Consider the following 24621-nt stretch of genomic DNA (forward strand, 5'->3'; position numbering starts at 1 on the left):
CAGGTGGAATTTTTGTCCGGGAGCCAATGGTGACTCTTGGCAGCCCTGCTTATGCCTTTCACATGTTCACACTCACATGCCCCCATCTTTCAACAATCGTTGTGTTTGTTTTAAACAGTTAATTCTTACGCTGATTCTATGTTCAAATAATTTTTCATAAAGGCAAAATATTATCCAGCTTTGGAGAAAAAGGAAGATAGACATAATTTTGTGAATATTTTATGTCATCTGTTTGGATTCCAAACTTTTACCATCTTCAGAATGATGTTTTCTGTAGAAGAAAATATGTTTCGTGAATCATGACTATTAAATAAAAAACTTCACAAATCTTCTGAGGAAATTATATTACTATGCATAGACTATAGTTACACTGAATACATAAAACCAGCCTAAGTAAATATTCAATAGATATTTTATTTTGAAGGGATAACTGAGGAATCTTTTATACAGTAACAACAACTAGGAGTTTTGTGGCCTTTTTAATGAGGTACAGAATTGTGGTTGGAACTTTACACCTGGTAAAATAGGCTCCTGAACCACTGCCTTGCTTACATGGGAATTTGTGTCTTTCCTCATTTCTCCTTGGTTAGGGACAGAGGCTGGCACTGGGAAAGGGGATGTCAACTAGGTACCTCTTTTGTTGATTGTATCCAACTTTTAAAATTTAATAAAGTTTAATAAAATTCTGCGAGGACAAGACAAGGGTTGATAACTTGGGACCTCAGCCAATGAACCAGTTGGCAGAACTAGAGATATCTGAAGGAGCTGTTTTACCACAAGCAACTAATTTATTACCAACCCCCCCTTCACTTTGTTGAATTGTCTCAACTAGAGGTATCACAACTAGAGTTTAAGCATATTGCAATATCTGAATACAGCCAGTGTCCCAAGCGGTTTACTTACATTTTGTAATTCCTGGTCTGTACTAGCTTTCAGTTGCTTACGATATTTCTTTCGAATACAGCTGATGGAAACAACAGTGACAATCAGCATAACGGCAAATACAGAAAGTGATGATGAAATTGCTATAACCAATGTGTCCTTAGTTGATCCACTTGTTTCACATTTTTCTCCCATGTACCACCAGTCATGACCTGCAGGACACCTGCAAAGCATGGCAAGCAAGTAAGCAACACAAATAGAAAGTGGACAAGGGCATATTGAACTGCTATAAGAAGATGATGATGATGATATTGGATTTATATCACACCCTCTTCTCCGAAGAATCTCAGAGCGGCTCACAATCTCCTTTACCTTCCTCCCCCACAACAGACACCCTTTTGAGGTGGGTGGGGCTGGAGAGGCTATGCCAACCTCTGCCAGAGCTATGGCTAACCCAAGGCCATTCCAGCAGGTGCAAGTGGAGGAGTGGGGAATCAAGTCCAGTTCTCCCAGATAAGAGTCCGCACACTTAACCACTACACCAAACTCGCATTATAACATAATGCGATGCTCAAACTTGTAAAATGTTATGCATAGTTAATATTGTCTTGAAGGTGAAATTGTCTTAGAAGCATTTAGACTATATTCCATCATATTTTCAATTAATGTTACAAACCTAATGGGTCCCCAAAGAATCACAGAGAAAATAAACAGGATCCCCACAATATTCTTCTCCTGGGTCTTATAAACTCTAGGGGGATGCAGCAACCCCTGTTCTCAACATGCTTATCCTTGCCAATCAAATGCAGTTGAAATAGTTAAATATGTTCTATTGTATTTTCACTCTATAAGGACATTTGCTCCTTAAACAACACCTTAATTCTATCCAATTTTCCAGGTAGATCCAACATTTCATATGTCCCTTCTGTTTTTTGATCACTCTAAGGAAACTACCTTTAAGGTGGCTTAAATTTTGAGCTTCAGCTTTTCTTAATAGGGAAGCACATTGTTAAATCTTTTATTAATTATGCATGTAACATGGGAATTAGTTAATAACAAGGTTATAATACACACACACAAGCAGGGTACCCACAAGGACTTACAGGAGACATCTCAATTTCCCTTCCCCTACTATTTCTCCTTCCCTTTCCTGAAAGCCCTCATATCCTCCCCCCCTTTCCAGCTTCCTTTTCCCCTTCCACCCACCATTCAACCTACCTTTATCTGTTCCTCCATTACTTCAGCTTTCCATCATTCCCACTCCCAGGCAAATTCTCCCCAAGAAAACTTTGCATGTGCTGGTTGTCAGGCTCAGTTGCTTGGTGAGGAACCCACAAGGACTTCTTTCGGGGAGGGGGGGTCATCTCACTTTCCCCTGTCTCTCCTTCCCCACACTATTTTCTCTTGTCCTTCTTCTGGCAACCCTCATCCCCTCCATCTCCCCTGTTTCCTTTTCTCTTTCCTACCAACCCACCCTTTACCTCTCCTTCCCCTCTTCAGCTATACTTATTATTTATTTGGTGCATTTATACTACACCTTTCTCCACAATGGGACCTAAAACAGCTTACATAATTCTCCTTTCTCCATTTTATCCTCACAACTTTGTGAGGTAGGTTAGGCTGAGATCTCCCTCTCTCTCCATTTCAGGTTTTTCTAAAAATCTGGGGCTTTTCTAAAGTTTGTAGAGAGATCTGTCTTGTCTGTTCATGGCTCTGGAATCTGGATTTAAGTATTCATGTATTCTGCCGTGCTGAGGATTTAGATGTATTCAAACATTGGGAAAAGATGGCCTCAATGCTCTAGTCTGAAATGAAAACCTGCAGTGAAGGAGCCTTTTGGAAAGGTCAGGCATGTATATGCTGAAGAATCTTGGATATGGATGTTCTATTTCAGGAATAAAGTTTGGACTAGATGATCTAATGGATTCCCTTCCAGCTCTAGAAGCCTCTTACTGTCTGTCTCTTACTTACATGAATACTTAAAACTGTCCTATATCACTGATCTGTTTAGCATAATAGTGTCTGCTCTAACAGCCACAAGCTCTATAAGGTTTCAGGCAAAGGTCTTTGTTAGGTCTTACCTGAGCTATAGCCCCTCTCACCTTATTGTCACAGACTCAATTCCTGAAGGATTTTCTGCTGAACACCTTTCTCAGTTCCATAGCCAACAAAAGGGAAACTGACAAAGGTATGTTAATACTAAATAGTTGATTTACCAGCATGTCAAGTTTTTATACAGAACCCTAGCTACAAAAAACTACAAAAAACTGAATTAGACAGCAGACTTAATGACATATAAAATACTGCAAGACTGAGGCCTAAAACTTTGCACCAGGCTCAGGAAATATTTTTTTAAAAAATTCAGTTCCAATGTGTATAGTAATTTCAACAGGTATGTTTAAGAGCAGAAATGCAAATATTTTGTACTAATCTATACAAGATTTTTTTTTTAAAAAAAGTTGCTTAATTATATTCTCCTAGAAAGAACTGTGCATTAACTAAAGTTGAGAAGCTATATAAATCAGTTACCTACAAACTGGCTTTCCGTCTACAACAGTGCAGATCCCATCATTTTGACAACCATAAGTGTCACAAACATTAACGGTGCTGGGCATAATAGTTGATTTAGCAGTACTGGGCATAATAGTTGATTTAGTAGTGTTGGGCATAATAATTGATTCAGCAGTGCTGGACCTAATAGCTGATTCTTCTGTGCTAACTGCTGCAGTAGTTGTGGTTGTAAAATTTGGCTCCATAGATAATAAATGGGATATATCTAAAAGAAAAACAAATGAAATATAGCTTCAATTATTGTACTATATATTTGTTGTGGTATTTTACAAACTTTGGGTTTGAATATTTAAGCAAGTATACATTTAAACATGTTGCTGTGAAAATCACTTTCTTTTAAAAGTGTAATTGCAAAAAAATTTTAAATCAAAGAACTGAAATAATTAAAAATATGACATATTGTGTGTGTATATATATATATATATAATTCTATTTATAGCTCGCCCCTTCCCGAATGGGCTCTGAGCAGGTAACAACAATCAATAATACAAAATTAAATTCAAATTCATATAATAAAACATAATAGTTTGAAAACGAACTCTAATTCTGCAGTTGGTGGTACCAGTTGCCTCCACTACTCCCATACATCCCCCAGCTGGTATAAAATAAATGACTCAACAGAGTTATTTCACTGGGCCCCTGCAGCAGGGAGGCCACAGAGTAACAAATCGTCCGCAGCCTCAATTGAATGCCTGGTGGAACAGCTCTGTTTTACATGCCCTGCAGAACTGCAACAGTCCCTGCAGGGCCCTAATATAAAGCTTTAAACAACATTAATTTGAATGTTCTTAAAAATAGATATTTTGATAGTGGAATATACTGAAAAACAAGCATAACAGACTTGATTCAACTTGATGTAGGAGCTTCACATTAGTCATTTTTATGTACTGACTTCATTTAGACTACTTTTCTTCCCTGTGGAGATCCAAAGTGTCTTACAACATTCTCCCCTTTCTCAGTTTTACCATGACAACCCTGTGAGGCAGGGCTTTTTTTGTAGGAAAAGCCCAGCAATAACTCATTTTCATATTAAGCTACACCCCCATAGGCCAAGCCAACCAAAACTGTGTTCCCGTGCGTTCTTGCTCAAAGAAAACACCTGCTGTGAGGTAAATTAGGCTGAGAATATGTGACTTGCCCAAGGTAACCCAGTAAGCTTTCATGGCACAGTGTGATTCAGACCTGAGTGTTCCAGATTATAATCTGACAGTTTTACCACTTCAGCACACTGGCTCTGATTGCATTTAGCACCCTGTTCTTTCCTTAAGCTTCTGATGCCAACAACTGGAAACCTATCTATATACTAGTCAAGCTAGTCTTCCCTTTGCCATAGTGGCATTCCTGAGACTGAGATGCAACCTTCTAGTGGCTCTTGAACCTCTAGTATATGGCAGAAGCTAAGGCATCCTAGACATGACTCCACACATTTAAGTGGCTACCTTACCTTTGTCTAAGCAGTGTCTTCTAAACCGAGACAGAGGGGTGCAGAAGAGAGGCAGGAGACTGAGCTATCAGTCTTAAATCAACTACATTGACTGTCATGAGGCAGCTGGTGCTTAATTTTGGATACTTGATTCTAAAGTAAAAAGCTATTTTACAGTATAGAAGAACAGATTCATACAAAGACCCACATACCTTCTACTGTTGTTAAAATGAAAACACTGTCGTCTTTAATAAAGTCACGACTTTTAAGCCTTTCATGTGTTAAAAAGGCGGATGTTCCAGATTTAGGACCTCTCATAAACTCAGTGCCATTAGTAAAATTAGCTGATTCTCCTACTTTATCTGGTCTGTCCCAGAAAAAAAGATTCAAAGATCCTGTGAGGGGAAAAACGAATAATAAATACACTGTATATTTTTATTTTTATTTATTTTATTATATTTTTATCCCACTCCTCTTCCAGTATGGGGCTTGGAGCAGTTTAACAACATAGCAGTAGTATGACAAGTCATGAAATTATAACTTCAATAGAATCCAATTTTTAAAAAACTTAGCAGAAAGCTAATGATTTTGGCATAAAAATCAACAGAATTGATGGTAGCGTCCAACAAAACTATATTAGTGGAATGCCTGGTTGATGGAATAACTCTGTCGTACAAGCCCTGTGGAATATAGGCAAGTTCCACAGGAACCTTTCTGAGTTCCCTTGTGTGAGGGAACTTTGAAGTGATATTGTCTACCTCTTAGCAAAATTAAAAGACTGAAATGAGCCCAGGTATATGAGAGTCTGAAAAGTAGGAAGACTATAAAGGCTTTACTCTAATAACCCACTCTGATCCCAGAACAAGTGAGGATCTGAAAAGCGTTTGCAAGGGGCAGCCATTCCATTCGCCTCACCATCTACCTGCCTCCATTGCATTCCAGAGTTCATGGGAGGGGGTTCCTTGCCTCCCCATTCTCCTCCCCACCAGTACTTATGGTCCTGTCTTCACTGCAGCTAGTGGGCACTCCTCTGTCCTGCTGCTGCCACTTTGGGACTTCATGACTTCCCTGAGCCTACCCCAGCCCCTGCCTCTCTGTCTCTAGAGGCTGCTGCAAGGTGATTCTCTGGCTGCCATTTTTCCTCCTGCTTCCTCCACCAGTCCCAACCACCTCTCAGCTGTCCGCAGTTGCCTTTTGAGAGCCCCAGGCACTGGAACAGGCCCTACCCCTCCATCAGCACCCTAGATTTCACAGGGGGTTTGAACAATGGATTTCATCTTTTCCTCCAGTTACCATTAGGAGAGACAATCATTCATCCCCCTTTCCACAGTAGTGCTGAAATTTTTAGGTTTTGTAGTACCCTCAGCCTTTTTTTTCTTACTTTCAGATTTATATTGCAACCCTGGAGAGTCTCCAGACCCAAAGTTTGCAAGAAAGTCTTACTTCAGTGTAAGTGAGCCTGATCAGCAGATTTAGCTACCCATGGATTTGGCTATTTATTTTATTCAATTATATTAAAATATAGATTCATCAACAGCCCTAGTTGTCTTGTGGTTCTTAACAGGAAAGTGAACAATATAGGTATTAATAAAGTCCCCAAAGCTAATCTCTTGTATGCAGGGGTCATTTTTATAGAAAAAGGGGTGCCAGAGCTCATTAGCACAATTAATTTGCATATGCCACACACCCCTGACATCACTGGTAGGTGTACTAAATTATACCAGCTCAGCATCTATCTTAAAACTCTTCTTGAATTATAGTGTTATAATTACTCCCATCATATTTTTAAATTGCTTTCTCCTGTGTGGCCACAGTGGCATGATGAAGATTTCCCGCTGTCTGCTTTATATGTTTTAGTTATTTTCCCATTTTTGTGGAGGAAAATATTAGAAAGTTTGTCAAATCTTAGAGTTCATCAAAATTCTCACAGGGGGTTTGAACAATGGAACCCAGAAGCAAGTTTTTTTTTTTTGGGGGGGGGGGGGGTTTAAGAAAGAAGGAACACAATAAAATTTAGAGGTTCTTGAACTTCACGCCTGTGAGCTCCTGCCCAAAAAGAGACCTGCTTGTATGGATCCTGACCCAGCATTTTCTGCAAGGATTACTGCAGATTCCACTGCAGCACAGTAAATCCCATGATGCAGAGGCAAGCAAACCAATTACAAGCCTCCAAATATTTGCTATTGGGGTGGTTTCATGCACACTAAATGATGTACATTCAGTCCACTTTCAATGTACTTAGCAACTTGATCACTTGCAAACTGTTGCTGAAATGGATTGAAACTGCGTTACTTATCATGTGTAAAAGCAATCAAGGACTTCTGTGCAGGATCAGACCAAAGGCCCATCAAGTCCAACATTTTGTTCAGAGAAAGGCCCCACTAGCCACCTCTAGGAAGCCCACACGTGGGATGATTGCAAAAGTACCCTCCTGCCTGTGTTCCCCAACAATTGATAGAAAAAGAGGCATGCAGCCTCTGGTACTGGAGGGAATAGATAGCCATTATGACTCATAGCCAGAGCTTTTTTTGTAAAAAAAAGTCCAGCAGGAACTCATTTGCATATTAGGCTACACCCACTGACATCACCATTGTTCCACAGGGCTTTTTGTGGAAAAAGCCCAGCAGGAACTTATTTGCATATTCAGCAACACCCCCTGGTACCAAACCAGCTGGAAATGCATTCCTGTGCGTTTCTGCTCAAAAAACCCCCCCTGCTCATAGCCATTGATAGCCCTATTCTCAACAGATTTGTCTACTCCCATTTTAAATCTTTGCTCAGTGGATTTGCCAGACATATCTGAGCAGGAGAAGTCAAGTTTCTTTAATTGATTATCATGCATCATGAAAATCTATGTGGTGGAGTGATGCTACTGACATCTAGCAGGTTGACTGCATATTTCTGTGGACTCTTTATACTACCTTTGGAAACAGAAAAGTACACTTTGACTGGCAATGCACTGGCAAACATGTGTCTGCTACATCAGAAAAATAAAGAAATCCAGTTCCTTTGTAAGGATTGGAGGAAAACAGTGTATGGATTACTATGAGGGAAGGAATGCATGATTAAAAGACATAAGCGTAGGGTTGTAGAATACATATTTTTCAAATAAACAGAGGGCATTCATCAGAAACACTGTAGTCATTGAATCCACTGAAGGAGACAACCAGCTTATCCTTTAGAGTATTTACTTTTTGTCATCTTGTTCAATAGCATCCCTGATGGGAAAATCATCACTGTAACTGTACAAAGCTTAATGATGAATTTCATAGTTGCCAAAAAGAACTATCATATAATCTAAGGGAAACTGATTACCCACCTAGTAATTGCTGTGGATCTGTTGTTATGCTCCTTTGATTTGACATACGTCGACGAATGTCTGGATTTTGATCAAGGAGAACCATAGTAGCTTGCTGCCATGCACAAGGCCATGTAAGATTATTGTCATTTGCACCAGAGACTAAATGCAAATATATACCTAAATTAAATGGGCTCGTACTATTCACATGCAATGCAATCTGAAATGCATAACCTTGCATGGAATAAAATGGTGGACTGTATAATGCTCCTGCCTCTCCTGCAGGGCTTGAATTAAGGAGCTGAGTGAAATTTCTTATATGCCAAACATGGTGAGGGCACTGGGTTTCTGACAGATTGATATCATCAATTGAAAGACCTCCATTTGATACACTAGATCCTTTTATGCCTTCAAATACAACTCGGAATTTAGTTGTAGCATTCAGTGGAACATGGTATAGCTCCCAATAGTCCTTTGGTGAACCTGAAAAAGAAGCACAAAATATGTTATAAATATACTTTATTAAGTTGTAAATATTATTTCAATGATGCATCTAACTCTCAACATGGCTCCATCTGTGGATACTTAAATCCTGAGATGGGGGGGTCGTGGACAGACTGAGAAAAGCTCCATGTTTTTCAGTAAAATCTGAAATCTTGTGAAATCACAACAGTATTGCCAGCTTTCCAGCCTTGGTTTCTGTCAGTAAAAGGCAGAGGGAGGGCAGATCCCTTTCCAGGGCTTTTTTTGTCCTTTAAGAGAGCATTTAATGAGGTCAGACCCACCGACAATATAATACCACACAAGTTGCATTATTCACTCAGGCCTGGTTGCTTGTTACTGTTCAACACCAGCCACCACACAAAAGCCAGTGGAGTGGAGTGGTTAGCATATCAGAATAGGACCTATGAGACCCAGGTTTAAATTACAACTTTGCTATGGAAGCTCACTGGGTGACTTTGGACCAGTTATACATTCTTAGCCAAGCTCACCTCACAAATTGAGGAGAGGAGAATGATATAAGCTGCTTTGCATTTTGCAGAAAGGTGGGGTATAAATAGAGAAAATAAGTATTGCTGAAAATGGCTGGCATATAAAAAGATAAGTTTATGAGTAGATGGGAAGGAGAGAAGGAAGAAGGGGAATGTGAGATATGGGGTTTGCCAGGAAGGGAGAAAGAAAAAATAGTGTGGGGAAAGGAATACCGGAATACATGAGATGCCTTTGCAAGTTGTGTGTTACATACTGTACAACTGGGCCATCATTTTCTGAAGCAGAAGGCGTTGGAGAAGGGGAGGATGAAATGCTAAAGACATGGGAACAGTTAAAGGTAGGTTAGCTGGTGGGTGGGAAAGAAAAGAAGGAACTAGGAAAAGAGGAGAGTATGGCAGCTTTCAGGTAAGGAAAAGAAGAAATAGTGGAGGAGGGGAAATTAGATGCGCTCCAGCAAGTCCTTATAGGTCCCCTGCTTGTGAATATTAATATTGTTAATGGTATTTAGAATATGTGCAAAGACTTGTCACAATTCATTCCACTGTCCTTTTTCTTTGCTCTTCTGCATTTCTTTTTTGTTTATAAGCTTGTAGAGGCAAAGCCTGTCTCTTCGCTGAACTGAAAAACTTTTCTTTCTGAAAAACTGTATATAAAATTTTAAATATATACATTATTGTGTCCTGCCTCAAAGCTAGACTACTGTAATGCATTCAATAAAGTACACCCTTTTTCATGTTGCTCAGAACTTTGGCTGGTACAAAATACCAAAGCCTGCCTCCTAACTGTGCTGAGTAAGTAAAGGAAAAGGTAGTCCCCTGTGTAAGCATAAGACTTTGGTAAGCAGACTTTTTACGGGGTGATTTGCCATTGCCTTCCCTAGTCATCTACACTTTACTCCCAGCAAGCTGGGTACTCATTTTACTGACCTTGGAGGGGTGGAAGGCTGAGTCAACCTTGAGCCAGCTACTTGAACCCAGCTTCTGCCAGGATCAAACTCAGGTTGTGAGCAGAGCTTTGACTGCAGAACTGTAGCTTACCACTCTGCCATGGGGCTTCTGAGTCACTAGTGGAGTATTATTTGGACTGGTCCCATTTGTCTTCCAGACAGAACTCAAGGTGCTGGCTTTGACACATAAAATCTTAAACAGCCAAAGCTTTGTAAGAAGATAAATGCAAACACACACATCCTGGTCCATCCATAAAATGAATACTGCAGGCTTGTACAGCATCAGTTTGCCTGGGGCCATGCAGAAAAGGGAGAGGACATTTAACTCCTCAACCTCCACTCAGTTTTAATATTTGAAACCAGCTCTCCTGTGCCGTTGTTGGACTTTTAAAAGGACAGATACTTGCTTTTAAAGGACACTGATTTATCAGGGTCAGGGTAGCCCATTTTAAGTAGCAAAACTGAGTAGTGGCTAAAGAGTTAAAATCTCCCCCCCACCCCAAAGTGATCAGCAAGCATGATCTTTGCCTCATCCATTTGATCCCTTAGAAATAACTAACAGACACTGAGTGTAGCATGATTTTCATACCTTGAATTGTTTTCACAAGTTTTAAAGTACCGTTGGGGTTTGCTTCACTGTACTCCTTAACTAAGACATTCAGCTGATCACTTTCACTCCCACTGTTGTAATAATAGAACTGCAGGCACTGGAATCCTCTCTTGGGATACAGAAATCGGCTCTCTAAAATGGCTTGGTCCCTTGTGACTCCAGCGCTAGTGTTAAAATGCATAAAGAAGCCAGTTTCTATTGAAGGCATAGAAAGAAGGGAATAAACAACACCCAATTAGAATTTAGCAAGTAAAAAAACCACACACGTGACATTAAATTCATGAATGAAAAGATGCTCAGTCTCTGGGGATAGATTACTGGAATTAGAAAGTCATAATCACTTCCTATTTAGTTGGCTTTATCTTCATTGTTTCTATTCCAAAGCATTGTTTGTACTCATCTGATGCTGAAACCCAGGGGTTGTTTTGTAGAAAAATAGATGGTGGAGCTCATCCAGGGATTGATATGCAGCTGCACCTACTATTCAATGGACAAGGTGGGAAGGAGGAGGTAGAACTCTCAGAAAGGTTCAGGAGCTGTGCTCCTGTGAGCTCCCACAGAATCCGAGGCCTGCAACCTAGCATTAATGAATGAGAGAAATGGATACATTTTTATCCCTAGATCACTGAACTCAAAGTCCTGTCATCCAGCAAGATCTAGAGAGAAACAGGGAACAGCAGGACCTCCCTAAGAGTAGTCCCATGTATTTGGAATAAGCTTCTAGAAGAAGTCTCCCTGGGATTGATTGGGGGTGTGACGGTAATGAACGGGTTAACAAGAAAACCAAGGAAGCATAGAGCCTGCTTCAGGTGACCTGAGGGTGGGGGCCAGAGTGCTCGGAACTCTCAGAGGTGATTGACAGCTAACGGCTGAGGGCAGTTAGTGTCAGACAGAGTCTGAGGGAGACTGCTGAAGAGAGCAGTTGGTCTGAGAAGGAGCTGAGACAGGAGCTGAGGAGAGTCTTCGAGAGAAGCAAAGCTCACTGTTCTCTCTATTAAGACAGCCAAGGGGCTGTGTGTGACTAGAGAAGAGTCACAGTAAAAGACCTGAGAGGTCACAGACACGGAGACACTTCTCTTAAGAACTAAAGAGGTGGTTGAGGGAAAGATGTGGGTCTAGAAGTCTGAAGGGCTGGGAGAAGAGACACCAGTCAACTTCAGGGACTTGGCACATTATACCCAAGAGGCCAACCTAGAATAGTGTTGGAGAGTGAAAGCTATAGGATCTGTGAAACCTGAGAGACCTAAGTGAACTTGATATTATAAAGCCTGAACTACGAAGAAACTGTTAACTGCTTGAGATACAATATAGCCCATGTATATATTTCCCATTCCCCAGTTGAAGACGGTGTGTGTATGTTAATAAATTTCTGTGGTTTACTTTAAAGTTCTCTGGTGCCAGTATATTGGGAAAACTATCAAAGCTGCTGTGGTCCCCTACCTACAAACTGAGTTTATATCCATCTGAAAGCAAAACAAAAACCCCGAAGAGACTAGTAGTGAGAAATCCATATTACACCCACCCCTTGAGTTTCATAGTCATGAGGTAAAATTCAAAAGGAAGAACTGAGGCGGAAGAGGGGCTGGGGTAGCCATAAGCCGCATATAGAAGCGATCCAGTGAGACCGCGAGGTGCGCTGTTATAGGGGGGAACAGCACTGCAAAAGAGCCTCAGCCTCAGTCCACCTTGGCGTCTCCTCACCACCCCCAAAGGAAGGAAGGAAAGCCTGCCTAGCCAGCCCCAAGCAGGAGGTGAGGCAAGGACAAGTGGGCATGTCTCATTCCTTGTCATGGCTGACTGAGAGTAGGCTAGATATGGAGATTACTTTGCAAATTAGAGTGGTCCCTGGGGGTGGGGTGGGTGGCCTTAATGGTCAATCTGCCCCTGTGCTTCTTGTGAATGTTTAGAAAACATTGTAAGTATACTTTTGGAGCTTAAGCTAGTTTTAGATACATGCCAGCAAAAATGAGCACAAAGTAAGATTCTGGCACTGTTAACAGATATGTGTGCGTCCTGTAAAATGAGTCAAGGTAATAAGGTAATCAAAAAAGTTTAGTGTCTCTCACTTGAACTTCTAAAAGTTTTTTTAAAAAAATTCTAAGTATTTCATAGGTTTAAAATGCAATAGTAATTTATCAGTAAGTTAGTTAAATAAATAAATAAGCCTGCACCCCAGGAAGATTATCACCCTCCCTGCATCACTGTGGGTGAATCAGTTCTGAAGACAGTCCAGCAGTTCAGCTAGCTGGGGTGCATCATCTCCTCAGATGCTAAGATCGACAAGGAGATTGACAACAGGCTGGCAAAGGCAAACCGTGCCTTTGGCCGACTGCACAAAAGAGTGTGGAGCAACAAGCATCTGAAAAAAGGCACAAAGATCAATGTTTACAAAGCGGTTGTGATGACAACCCTCATCTACGGCTCCGAATCGTGGGTTTTATACCGTCATCACCTGCGACTCCTCGAGCGCTTTCATCAGCGCTGCCTTCGCACCATCCTCAACATCCACTGGAGTGACTTTGTGACCAACACTGAAGTTCTCAAGCGGGCGGAGGTTACCAGCATCGAGGCACTGCTGTTGAAGATGCAGCTGCACTGGGCAGGGCATATTTCTAGGATGGAAAACCACCGCCTTCCCAAGATTGCCCTGTATGGCGAACTCTCCACCGGCCATCGAAATAGAGGGGCACCAAAGAAGAGGTACAAGGACTACGCACGCATAGCTGGTCTTGAGGACAAAAGGAGATTGAGGAAGAATCGCACTGCTACAGCACCAACCCTAAATCAGACTTTTCCCTGCAGCCACTGTGGCCGGACCTGCCTGTCCCGCATTGGTCTTGTCAGCCACCAGCGAGCCTGCAGCAGACGTGGACTATTGCACCCTTCTTAAATCTTCATTCGTGAAGCCAAGCCGAGAGAGAGAGAGAGTTAAATAAGATCAAAGTTCACTAATGTACCTACAGGAGTTACTTCTTTAAGAGATAACAGTTATTGCCACAAATTACCCTGGCAGTTTCCAGCATAGGTATGATCAGTTTTTTGTCCACCAGGAACTTCAGTTATACGCTGCCAGTCCGCATTATCTTCTGAACTTTGAATCATGCCACACACATTTTCAAATTCAAAACTGCATGTTTCCATAAAGCTTAAGGAGGTGGCTACAAAATTAAACAAACAAAATATTTATACATGGTAGATTCAATGTTTGCAAAGCTGAGTAAAAGAACTCAACTGGATCAACATATAATGGAGCTTAGTTTTTTACAGTTGATATCAACTTAGCCATTATATCATCAATTAATAGTATCAGCAGAATTCATAAATCATTTAGATCACGTACATTGGCTTCAGTTTAAAATCAACAAAAGTCAAGCTCTTTGTCTCCCCACCCCCTTAGGAGGTACCTATTATCTATTTCTAGCAGAATCAACAACCTTCTATAAGAAGGACCTCTTGGGGAAACAACACTCCATATCTGATGGAGCTTGACTCTGGAAAGCTTATACCCCAAAACTGTTGTTTGTCTTTATGGTGCTATTGGACTCTATATAGCTCTTTTCTGCAGACCAACACAGCTGCCTTCCTGAAGTGATCTTCATATGATCAAGCTGACTCAAATAATAAACAGTGGCTGTATTCAGACATAAGTCTGTGTGATACATAATAAGTACATGGCTAATGCCGTAACCTGGTCTGAGAACCTTGGGTGACATGGGAATTGGATGGAATTCTTCAGTTGAGAGTATCAGTTAAAGAGTGGCAGGAATGGCAGTTAAGAACTGACAGTTGACTGGGAAGGAAGGCTAAGAGGCTGGGAGAGGATCAAGAAGGATCCTGAATTAGGGAAATGGGAAGCTTAGCCCATCCCTAACAAATCCAAGAGAAATAGTTCCTAAAAGACTGGGGTAATCCCTAGCCTATAGATAAGAAGGAGAGTGGAACTTGAACATTACTGTTTTCACCAACTGGAAGGAGAAGAAGATGATGATGACAGCTTGGATTTATAACCTGCCCTTCACTTGGAGTCAGAGTGGCTTACAATTTCCTTCTCTTCTTCTCCTCGCAACAGACACCCTGTGGGGTAGGTGGGGTGGGGCTGAGAAAGCTCTGAGAGAACTGCTCTTAAGAGAACTGTGAATGGCCCAAGGTCACTCAGCTGCTGCATGTGGAGGAGTGGGGAATGAAATCCTGTTCTCCAGATTAGAATCCACCACTCTTATCCATTACATCACGACACCAAACCAATGACTTCAAATGAAAGCCATACACATTAATATAACACTTTCCCAAGTTCTCAAAGAAATTCAATATACAATGCTGTATAAGGCTTTTATAACATTATTAGCCAAGCCATTACTACCGCTCTATGCAGGACAAGGATGGGAAACTCTGTGAAGGATGGTGAATTTTTATTTGATTTTTAATAGTATTTTACTGAGTTGGTAACTTTTGTGGAGTTAATTACAGGGTGAAATTGTCATAGCCTAGTTAACATAAACATGCATCAATCTGAAAGGGTGCATGTTGCTACTCCCCCTCATTTCTTTCACAAATGTTAGACAAATTGCGTATTTAAGCAGAGACTGCCAAGAAATCTTTCCTCAGGTTTTAAAGACCTGTCTGAATAACAGAAACAGTTACTTGTTTATGACAAAGGATCTGGCATTTATTTGTACAAAATTTACCTCATTCCTGTTGCCTACTTACCTCATAAGTGCTAAGCTTGATTCCTACCTGACCATTTCAGCTCAAATAAAGCAGTGTGGGGGAGTTTCTACCATCAGTCTCTTGTGTGTTGTTATGAAAAAGGATATAAGAAAGATTTTAGAGTCTCCTTTCAGTTCCCAAGGCTGGGTCAACTTTTACCAATATACATTCAAACAAATGGGTGAGACAGTCAGAGAAAAACAAAGAAGAAAAGGGGCTGCTCAGCCAAAAAGGAGATAAAGGGAAACTCTGTATGAGAGGGTGAAATTGTCCTAGCCCAGTTAGCAAAAACATTCAATCTGAAAGGGTGTATGTTGCTTCTCCCCTTCATTTCTTTCAGAAGCAATTATGGTTAAACACTGTCCCTGATTACCCATTGACCAGGTGCAGTTATGCAGGTAAACTGCAGTTAGTTTCTTCCAGGTAGCCAGAAACCATTGTTTTATATTCCAGTTAGTAGGGGGAACCTGACTAGTGTTTCTGCATTCATATATTATGAACAGCCAGAGAAGAACCATAGTACGCAGGACTTTTTTTTGGAGAAAAAGACCCAGTAGGAACTTATTTGCATATTAGGCCACACCACCTGACACCAAGCCAGCCAGAACTGTGTTTATGTGCATTTCTGCTAAAACATAATTTTTAAAAAGCCCTGATAGTATGTAAAACAAAGCAGGGAGCTACAGGCACAAAAGTAAGTTCATTTATATATCGGTGTCAGCAAATAAAATTCACTCAGAACTGGATTTCTTTAAAAGACCCATGGTGAAGATTGGGGCTTTTTTTGAGCGGGAACACACCGGAATGCAATTCCAGCTGGCTTGGCACCAGGGGGTGTGGCCTAATATGCAATTGAGTTCCTGCTGGAGTTTTATACAAAAAAAGCCCTGGTGAAGATAGATTCCAAAAGGAATATTCTTAATCAGCCATGGTCACCCAAGGTGAGTTTATACTCATCCCAAGCAAACTGGCCAAGTAGCAATTTAAAAGCCAGACTGTGAAGCTCAAAAACCTTTATAACAGTCTTCAGGCAAAGCCAACCACTGTGCCAGCATACGAACATTGGTAGCAAAATCAAATCCAACAAAGAACTTCAGTATAATTGTATGACTGCTCCTTGGTTCTCTATTTTATGAATTAATTTTTCTTGGTTTTTTAAAAATTTGTTAATTATTTCCTCATTAAGGCTGCATTATTTGAGGTGATAAATAACAGTGTTCTTTATTGTAAACCAAAATCTGTTAATAAAAATATGTTTAAAAAATCCAACAAAAGAAAGTTACAAAAAATCAATATGAAGGAGCCTTAAACACTTACTACAGTTATACAATCGACTCAGTTTCTGGATATCATATTCACTGAAATCCATCCGTTGTCCAATCACATCAATGAAGGCTGGTATTTTAGTTACTATTGTTGGTTCAGTGCCATTCATGAAGGCAGTTTTACTATAGTGCATTACAGAGGTGTAGTCATAAGGGACATTAAGGAAGTCTGATGTTTTGTCATTATATTTATTGAAGTTTCCTTCTCTTCCTAACCAAGAAAGAAAAATATAATATTCCATACTTTGGTGACAACAGTTATTAATGAGCACAATCCAGCCAAAGTTAAACATTTTTAAAAAGTCTTTGATTTCAACAAGAGAGCTAAACATGTTCCTAAATGTCTTTCACAGAAGTTTGTCTGGATTCCATATTTGAATCAATGAATTCCAAAGGAGGTCATAGATGAATATCCTGTTCCCTGATCCCCAGATTATATTTCAGAATATCTGACTGCAATTAGGATAATTTTTATTAAATCTTTTGTTTTATATCAATTGATAAGAGGACAATCCAGCCAGCATTAATCATATTGTCGTACTTTTATTATTTTCAAAGGAAATTTCAGCATTTGTTTAACTCACCCATTTAAGTCAATAGGACTTAATGTTTCAGTGTTGGCTGGATCATATTCCATTTTACTGAAATAAATATGTATTTTTAAAAGCAATATAGTGAAGTTTTTTTCATGTATATGGAAAAAACCCTAGTTTTAAATATACTTTTCACGGAATAAATACTTAGAATCATAGAGATGGAAGGGCCTCCGGGGTCATCTAGTCCAACCCCCTGTACAATGCAGGAAACTCATAAATACCTCCCCCTAAATTCACAGGATCTTCATTGCTGTCAGATGGCCATCTAGGCTCTGTTTAAAAACCTCCAAGGAATGAGAGCCCACCACCTCCCGGGGGGGGGGGGGGTCTGTTCCACTGAGGAACCGCTCTAATGGTTCTTAACAGTGAAAAGTTATCTGTACCCTTTGAACACAAAGCAACAAAATTTAGTCATGACTAAGGCCTATTGACATCAATAGGATTTAAATCAGTCCTATTCAGTTGCTTTCAATAAGATTTTGTTGTGGCTAATCTTAGTTGCATTGTGTTCATCATACATACATTTTTAGATATTATCAAACTATAATGTTTTAAACCAGATTTTATGTGAAAGAGAAACTTTGTAGAGTGCTACAAATGATTAGATGAAGGCAGATTAGTTACCAGCCTGAATTCTGTCTCGCATTATTGTGACATAATCATCCCTGTCAGATCGTGATTGCTCATGCCAGAATCCCAGTGCGTGAAGGAATTCATGCTCAACAGTCCCAATCCGGTCACAGTTGGTTCCTATGGAGAGTTCTTGCCTTCCAGTTTGACGGTTTCCTACATAGGACCAGCAGCTAGTAAGAAATATAAAGAGATCCAAATATATGGTGTGTATGATCTTACATTTGTCCTCAAAAACAGGTCCTTCCCAGCAGAAACATTTTTCACATCACCCTGATAAAACAAGAAAGAGCTTGCTAAATCAGTTATTATGAATGCAATTAATGTAGTCACACATCTACATTTGGACTGGAGATATCAAATGCATCATCTAAGATGGGGGTGATGGCATGAACTTCTATTTGATTTGCAGTCTTCAGTCCCTACCTTAAGCAGGTTGGTATCTAGCCTATTTAAAAAGCTCTTGTGGATTTCTGCATGTTCTGTGTTTAATGCACCCCCCTAACCTCTTTCAAGTCTGACTGGTACAAACAAATGACCACAAAGTAACATGATGTGCATGGAAAACTGTTCACATGCTTCTCTAGTTTTGGTGTTTGAGCACAAACTGCAAGCAGATCCAAATTTTTGACTATGGAAAATGAATAACCTCAGGGCTTTTTCTGAGCAGGAACGCAGTTCCAGCTGGCTTGGTGTCAGGGTGTGTGGCCTAATATGCCAATGAGTTCTTGCTGGGCTTTTTCTACAAAAAACCCCCCTATGCAAAACAATAGGGACATCAAGGGGTGTGGCCTAATATTCAAATGAGTTCCTGCTAGCCTTTTTCTGCAATAAAAGCCCTGACTAACCTTATCAGTTGGCCCCCAGACATGAGTGAGTAGAGGTAGTATTGAAGCACTTTGTTTCTCTCACACAAAAGCTTATACATACCCAGAATAAAACTTTGTTGGTCTTAAAGGTGCCATTGGACTCACACTTTGTTCTGAGAAACACTGGTTTAAATTTGCTTGCTAACAGCTTTTTCCTTGCCTGACCAAAGCTGAGTTCTGATGTCTGGTGCATTCCTGCTCATGACTGGCCTGCAACGTGGATCAGCCAGTACAGTAAATCCAGCCAGCAGGGGAGAAGGGGCGATAGTATTTGGGCCAAAAATGTTGCCTAAAGCTCCACTTGCTACGCTTCCATCTCTTACTGTTATTTTCAAAATCCTTATGACCGATTCATGATCTTTTATCTCAGCTGATTCAGTTCTGAAAACCTGAGAGAGTCTGAACTCATAATAAAGGCCCAGCCTGGATTATTTAAACCAGACAACTGATCAGATGGGGGGGAAAAGTGATCTAAAATATTCAAAATGTCTGAAAGACAGATAAAAAATGTGCTAATTCAGATAGTGTGAAGACACTGTAAACACTGACACTGCAAAGCAATGCAAGTGGAAGCTGTTAGACACATTTCATACAACCATTCCTGCAGGAAGCTATACAAATTTATCAGCAACTATAAAAATAGGAATATATTGCACTATTCAGAGGACAGGCACTGTTTATAGATTGTTTACAACAATAGGTATCTTATGTAAAAACCAAGATAAATTCCAACAAACCAGATGAACTGGCATTTTTGTACATGGTTATTACAGTTGCAAGATTTAAAAAAAAAAAAGCAGTATCCTGAGAAGAAAACAGTTCAGCTGTTACTGGTATAAAATTTGCCACTGAAATAATTTTTTTACTGTGCTAGTAAATAAATGTAACCAGCACAATGACAAATAATATTATCTTTCTGTTGTATATGCGATTGGATATATGTATATAGTATGGTGTTCTTGCCTGGCTCCTTGGAGCCTGTAGGACTGAGCTTGGGGACTCGGTAACAATAGGCAGCAGGATCCAAATCCCTGCTGTCCTGCTCCAATCACGAGCCCCCTGCTGGTTTGAATGGTCCAATAGCATGCTAGCGCGGGAACCTTGAGTGTATATATAGTTGGCCCTGTTGGCCCAGTCTTCAGTCTTAGAGCACAGCCCTATACTATGCTATGCTGTGATAATAAAAAGAGCTATGATCACTACCACCTCGCCTGTTTATTGCATGGGACCCACTGTATTATACTTTCACCAGCATTCAGGCCAAGGGACTGAAACGGGGAGGCGGGCATAGATCTCAGTTAAGGGTTTGCAGTTAATGGAGGCATATCTAGCAAAAATGCTCTGTGTGAAAGTTTTTTTTTTTAAGACAGTTGTGTACAGAGCATACAGAGGTTTTTTTTTAAATGGCAGAGGAAGAGCTAAGTATAAATTTGTGATGGGTCCAGGGAAAAAAGGCTGTTGGCAATTATGCCATTACTGGAAGGATTTCATGATAACCCTTCAAGCAAAATACCATCTCAAACCATAATCAGGATCAGCATTACAAAATATTTAGTCACACGTTAGAATCACTGAATTCTGAACAACACATTGTTTGGCTCCAACAGAGTACTTCTGTGGATGGAAGGCTTTCTGTCCATAGAAGTGCTCTTCTGGAGCCAGCCTAGTGTCTCCTGTAGATAATGTCATATTTACAGGTCCCAAGTTTATAATTCCACGTACCTAGCTGGCACAAATCCTAATCTTTACAGCACCATCCTAAACAGAGTTACACCCTTCTGAGTCCACTCTGAATTGTGTCAGTTTGCTAATGTGCCTCTTTGAACCGCAGAATCCTCCTGACTGAATCCCATATGCAGTGGGGAAGAGATGCTGCTGTTGGACAGACAGTGTGCAGGTTTTGCTTTGTGTACATCTCCCCAGCATATAAATTGGCACCATTTGGTATGTCAGCAAAATATAATATGTTGTGATTCTTCATACCCACTTCCTCTGATCACTGAGAGATAATTTGCTTCACCTTCCCAGGGTTTGAAATCAATACAGGTTTTTAGGCGGTATTGTTCAAAGGCTTTGAGAATAAGTCCTTTGGCATTCATTTCTGGAAGAAAAATAAACAGTCAGTTATTAAAATATATGTCTGTTAACTCAGGTAACATTCTTGTCATAAACCAAGAATATTGCTGGTAACACTGAGTATAAATTTGATCATTAATAGAAAATATATTGCTGTAAAAATTATATTAGCCTATTGCTTATATTATGTGTTCTATATAAAATTGATTACCATGCCTAGCTTAATTTACTATAACCTTTAGGCATTTTCTTTGATTGTTTGTATGTTATTTATTGGCATAGTTTATAGTGTTCCTTTCTGGTAGAGACTCATGGTGGATAAGTAGTACAAGTATGCAAGCTAAAATATTATTTCTATTTAAACATTTCCCCCTTTCATTGTATTTTTCTACATTTTTGTCTGTTTTGCACAATACAAAATGTTTCATCACTAATATTTTAATCCAATTTATTCTAATGAGCATGTTTGCTCCATCCTGGCAAATAACTTCAGAAACTAACATTTTAAGTGTTCATATTGAAGACTGCTTTTCAAAGCGCAATATAAATGAATGCACTATCATACCCAGGCTGTCCTCCAAGACATATGGAATTGTGTGGGGCCATCGATACTCATCGCCAATAATGGAGTTTCGTTTCTAGAAAGGAAGGTAAGTGGAAAGAATTCAGGGAAGCAAAGCACGAAGGTTGATCTTACCAAAGCACTCTGCCCTTGTGTATTAGTGACTCTATTATGGAGCATGTTTGTTTCTCATTGCTTATGGCAAACTGTAATGTAGTTAACTGGGGATAATCTGTTAGTGCTTGAGTCTAGTCAAATGGGCTGTGCAAGGTCATATATGCTGATACCAAATTTGTAAAGTATCACCTATTTTAATAAACACAAAATAGCTTTCTAGACTTCTATGAAGAAAGGCTTGTAAATGCATGGCATGTGCTTCTTGACATTTCCTTTTTGGTGGTTCACTGATCTAGTTTGGTGTAAGGCTAAACATTATAAATCCATCCATATATGCTGTTGCCCTTGGGCTGCAGTCCCTTGAAACATGCCAGTACCTGGCTACCCACTTCTCGCACAGTATCAAGTCTGCCCATCTGCTGTGTGAGAGGAGATGGAGGGAGAGGAGCCTGAACACTGGCTCATCCAGGACCTACCCACCTGCTGGAGCTCTACCTATGCTATAATAGAGAATTTGGTGGAGCAGAAGAGCACACTGAAAGAAGTAATTTCCTCCATGTCCTGCACAGTGAAGAGAAACTCAGCATCAGCTCAAATGACTAGCTGACCCTCTTCTCAAATGGCGTGTGATCTGAAGCTTTTCCAGGACATTGCCAAAGTGCTCTGTGCCCACACAGCCAGCCAGGAGCAAGTCATCACCAAATCCAAAATCCTATGTAAATATCAATTCCCTTCCCTGCCAGTTTGTTCCAATAAACCAGGGGTGGCCAACGGTAGCTCTCCAGATATTTTTTGCCTACAGCTCCCATCAGCCCCAGCCATTGGCCGTGCTGGCTGCGGCTGATGGGAGTTGTAGGCAAAAAACACCTGGAGAGCTATTATTATTATTACTTTAAATTTCTATCCTGCCCTCTCCGCAAGTGGACTCTGGGCGGCTGACAACATTCATATTCACAAGTTAAAACCAGTAAAAACCAATAAAACATAATTACAATTTAAGATTTTAAAAACATTTCGTGGTGCTGTATCACTACAATATAAGCGAGTTCTTCTTTTCTGACAGTGATCACCTAGTACTCTATATGATGTCGGGTGGCAGTTCTCTCCCGGTTAGATATCAAAGGCCTGTCAGAACAGTTCGGTCTTACAGGCCCTGTGGAAAATGGAAAGATCCTGCAGGGCCCTTATGGCCTCCGGGAGAGCATTCCACAATTCTGGTGCTGCCACCGAGGCCCTAGCTTGCGTTGAATACAATTTAGCCTCTTTTGGTTCAGGGATGGACAACAGATTTTTTTGTCCCTGAACACAGTGCTCTCTGGGGAACATGTGGAGAAAGGCGGTCCCGCAGATAGGCCCCTGACCATAAAGGGCTTTAAAGATCAATACCAACACCTTGAAATGGACTCGGAATACAATAGGTAGCTGGTGCAGCTCTTTCAGCACTGACCGAATGTGCTCCCATTGGGTGAGCCCCATTAACAGCCATGCTGCAGCGTTCTGCACTAGCTGTAGTTTCCGAATCAGCGTCAAGGGTAGCTCCATGTAGAGAGCATTACAGTGATCTATTCTTGAGGTGACCGTGACATGGATCACCATTGCTCCAGGAAAGGGGCCAACTGCCGCACCTGCCAAAGATGAAAAAAGGCAGATTTAGTAGTGGTTGCTACCTGGGCCTCCATTGTAAGAGAGGACTCAAGGAGCACACCCAAGCTCTTGACCTTAAGGGCCGGTATTAGTGACACCTCGTCAAGAGCCAGCAGACGGCTCAGGTAGAGAACCTCCGTCTTTGTCGGATTCAACTTGGCCACCCCTGCAATAAACCAAAAACTGTTCAAAACTTTACCTGTGCCTACTGTGCCATCTGCTGAAGGGAAATATTTGACAATTGAAGCAATGACAGGGTGATTGCTTTAGTGGGTTGATAAATAAAGCAGTCACCTTGGCACGTGGGTCCACTGTGAGTTTGGTGTCTCTAGCACATGGGGGGCATTCTATACACTCCTGAATCTGCACCTGCCATTTTCTCACTTTCCTGGGGGTACCTTCTCTTTTTTTTGGGGGGGGAAGGTGTAACTTAGACCCCATAATTCCTATATTCACTAACCTCAGAGGACAGGTAGAGGAAAGTCCCCTGCAAGTTTGGTGTCTCTAGCACACCAGAGGGGGATTCTACCACATCACAAACCTGTTTGGTTCATATAATGCATTTTCAGTTCATGATGGTCTGTGCTTTGGTTCATAGGTCTGCCATGAACCATGAACCAAACTATATTTTCCCAGCTCATGCACATTCCTATTCCTCATCATTAAACCCTTAAGAAGAGGACATCTCAGATTAGAGGAAAAACTGATAACCTTTTTACCATAATAAGCTATGGACCTTTTCATTTCCAGATTTGCTAACATTTACACTGAAGCTTGCCTCTGGAACTCACCTCATCAAGTTTGATATCACCCTCAAACAGGTCCAGTCCTAAAGCTAAAAAAAGAGAAAATCCAGTACAGATTAATGCATTCTCATTATCCCCCATTGTTGTAAAAGGCAAAAATATGAAAAAATATAAAAATTCAGACTTAAAAACCTTCATTGATATCAAAGATATCTTGATCCATTCCATTGTCTTCACCTATTTCTGAAAAAATGGCACAGAAACAATGTATTCAGCATAACACTGTCTATAATTGTATATTTTATTTGGTTGTTGTATGGCAATTTATTTAGGAAAAGTTGATACTACTGTACTAAATAATCATACTACACATTTATTAGTCATAACAATCCTGCTGGAATCCTGAACTCAACAGCACATTTCCAGTTAAACTTTTTAAGCATTGGACTGTCAATGTGATAGTAATTATCAATCTATATTTGTACCTGCTGGGTTCACAAACTGGTCCTGTTTTCTAGATTTTAAACAAATTAATAGAGTGCTAAATACAACTCACCAAGTTGTTCCTGAATAGGCTGGAATAAAAGAAAAAGATTCAGTAAGATGCACCATGCTCTTTTAATAAT

General features: G+C 40.4%; 1 protein-coding gene across 1 annotated transcript; it reads right to left on the reverse strand.

The window, feature by feature from the left end:
• Window positions 1-231: 231 nt before the first annotated feature.
• Window positions 232-24226, reverse strand: MEP1B (meprin A subunit beta). The gene is made up of 14 exons (XM_060242974.1): window positions 24188-24226; window positions 24041-24084; window positions 21492-21564; window positions 20834-20951; window positions 17976-18154; window positions 16748-16966; window positions 13729-13881; window positions 10703-10918; window positions 8196-8657; window positions 5089-5271; window positions 3577-3658; window positions 3412-3516; window positions 904-1105; window positions 232-271 (listed from the first exon to the last, which is right to left on the reverse strand). The coding sequence occupies exons 1-14, from the start codon at window positions 24216-24218 to the stop codon at window positions 257-259; spliced, it is 2082 nt and encodes a 693-aa protein (XP_060098957.1). The 5' UTR covers window positions 24219-24226; the 3' UTR covers window positions 232-256.
• Window positions 24227-24621: the final 395 nt, after the last annotated feature.

The sequence above is a fragment of the Heteronotia binoei genome, chromosome 7, assembly GCF_032191835.1.
Source record: "Heteronotia binoei isolate CCM8104 ecotype False Entrance Well chromosome 7, APGP_CSIRO_Hbin_v1, whole genome shotgun sequence".
Classification (NCBI taxonomy): Eukaryota; Metazoa; Chordata; class Lepidosauria; order Squamata; family Gekkonidae; genus Heteronotia; species Heteronotia binoei.

Excerpts from the sequence above, each read along its gene's own strand:
- MEP1B (XM_060242974.1), bottom strand. The coding sequence starts at position 24,218 with ATGGATCAAGATATCTTTGATATCAATGAAG. Across the intron at positions 18,155-20,833 it reads TCAGTGATCAGAGGAAGTGG|CTGCTGGTCCTATGTAGGAA; the intron begins GTATGAAGAATC and ends ATTTCTTACTAG. Across the intron at positions 3,659-5,088 it reads CATTTTAACAACAGTAGAAG|ATATATCCCATTTATTATCT; the intron begins GTATGTGGGTCT and ends TTTTTCTTTTAG.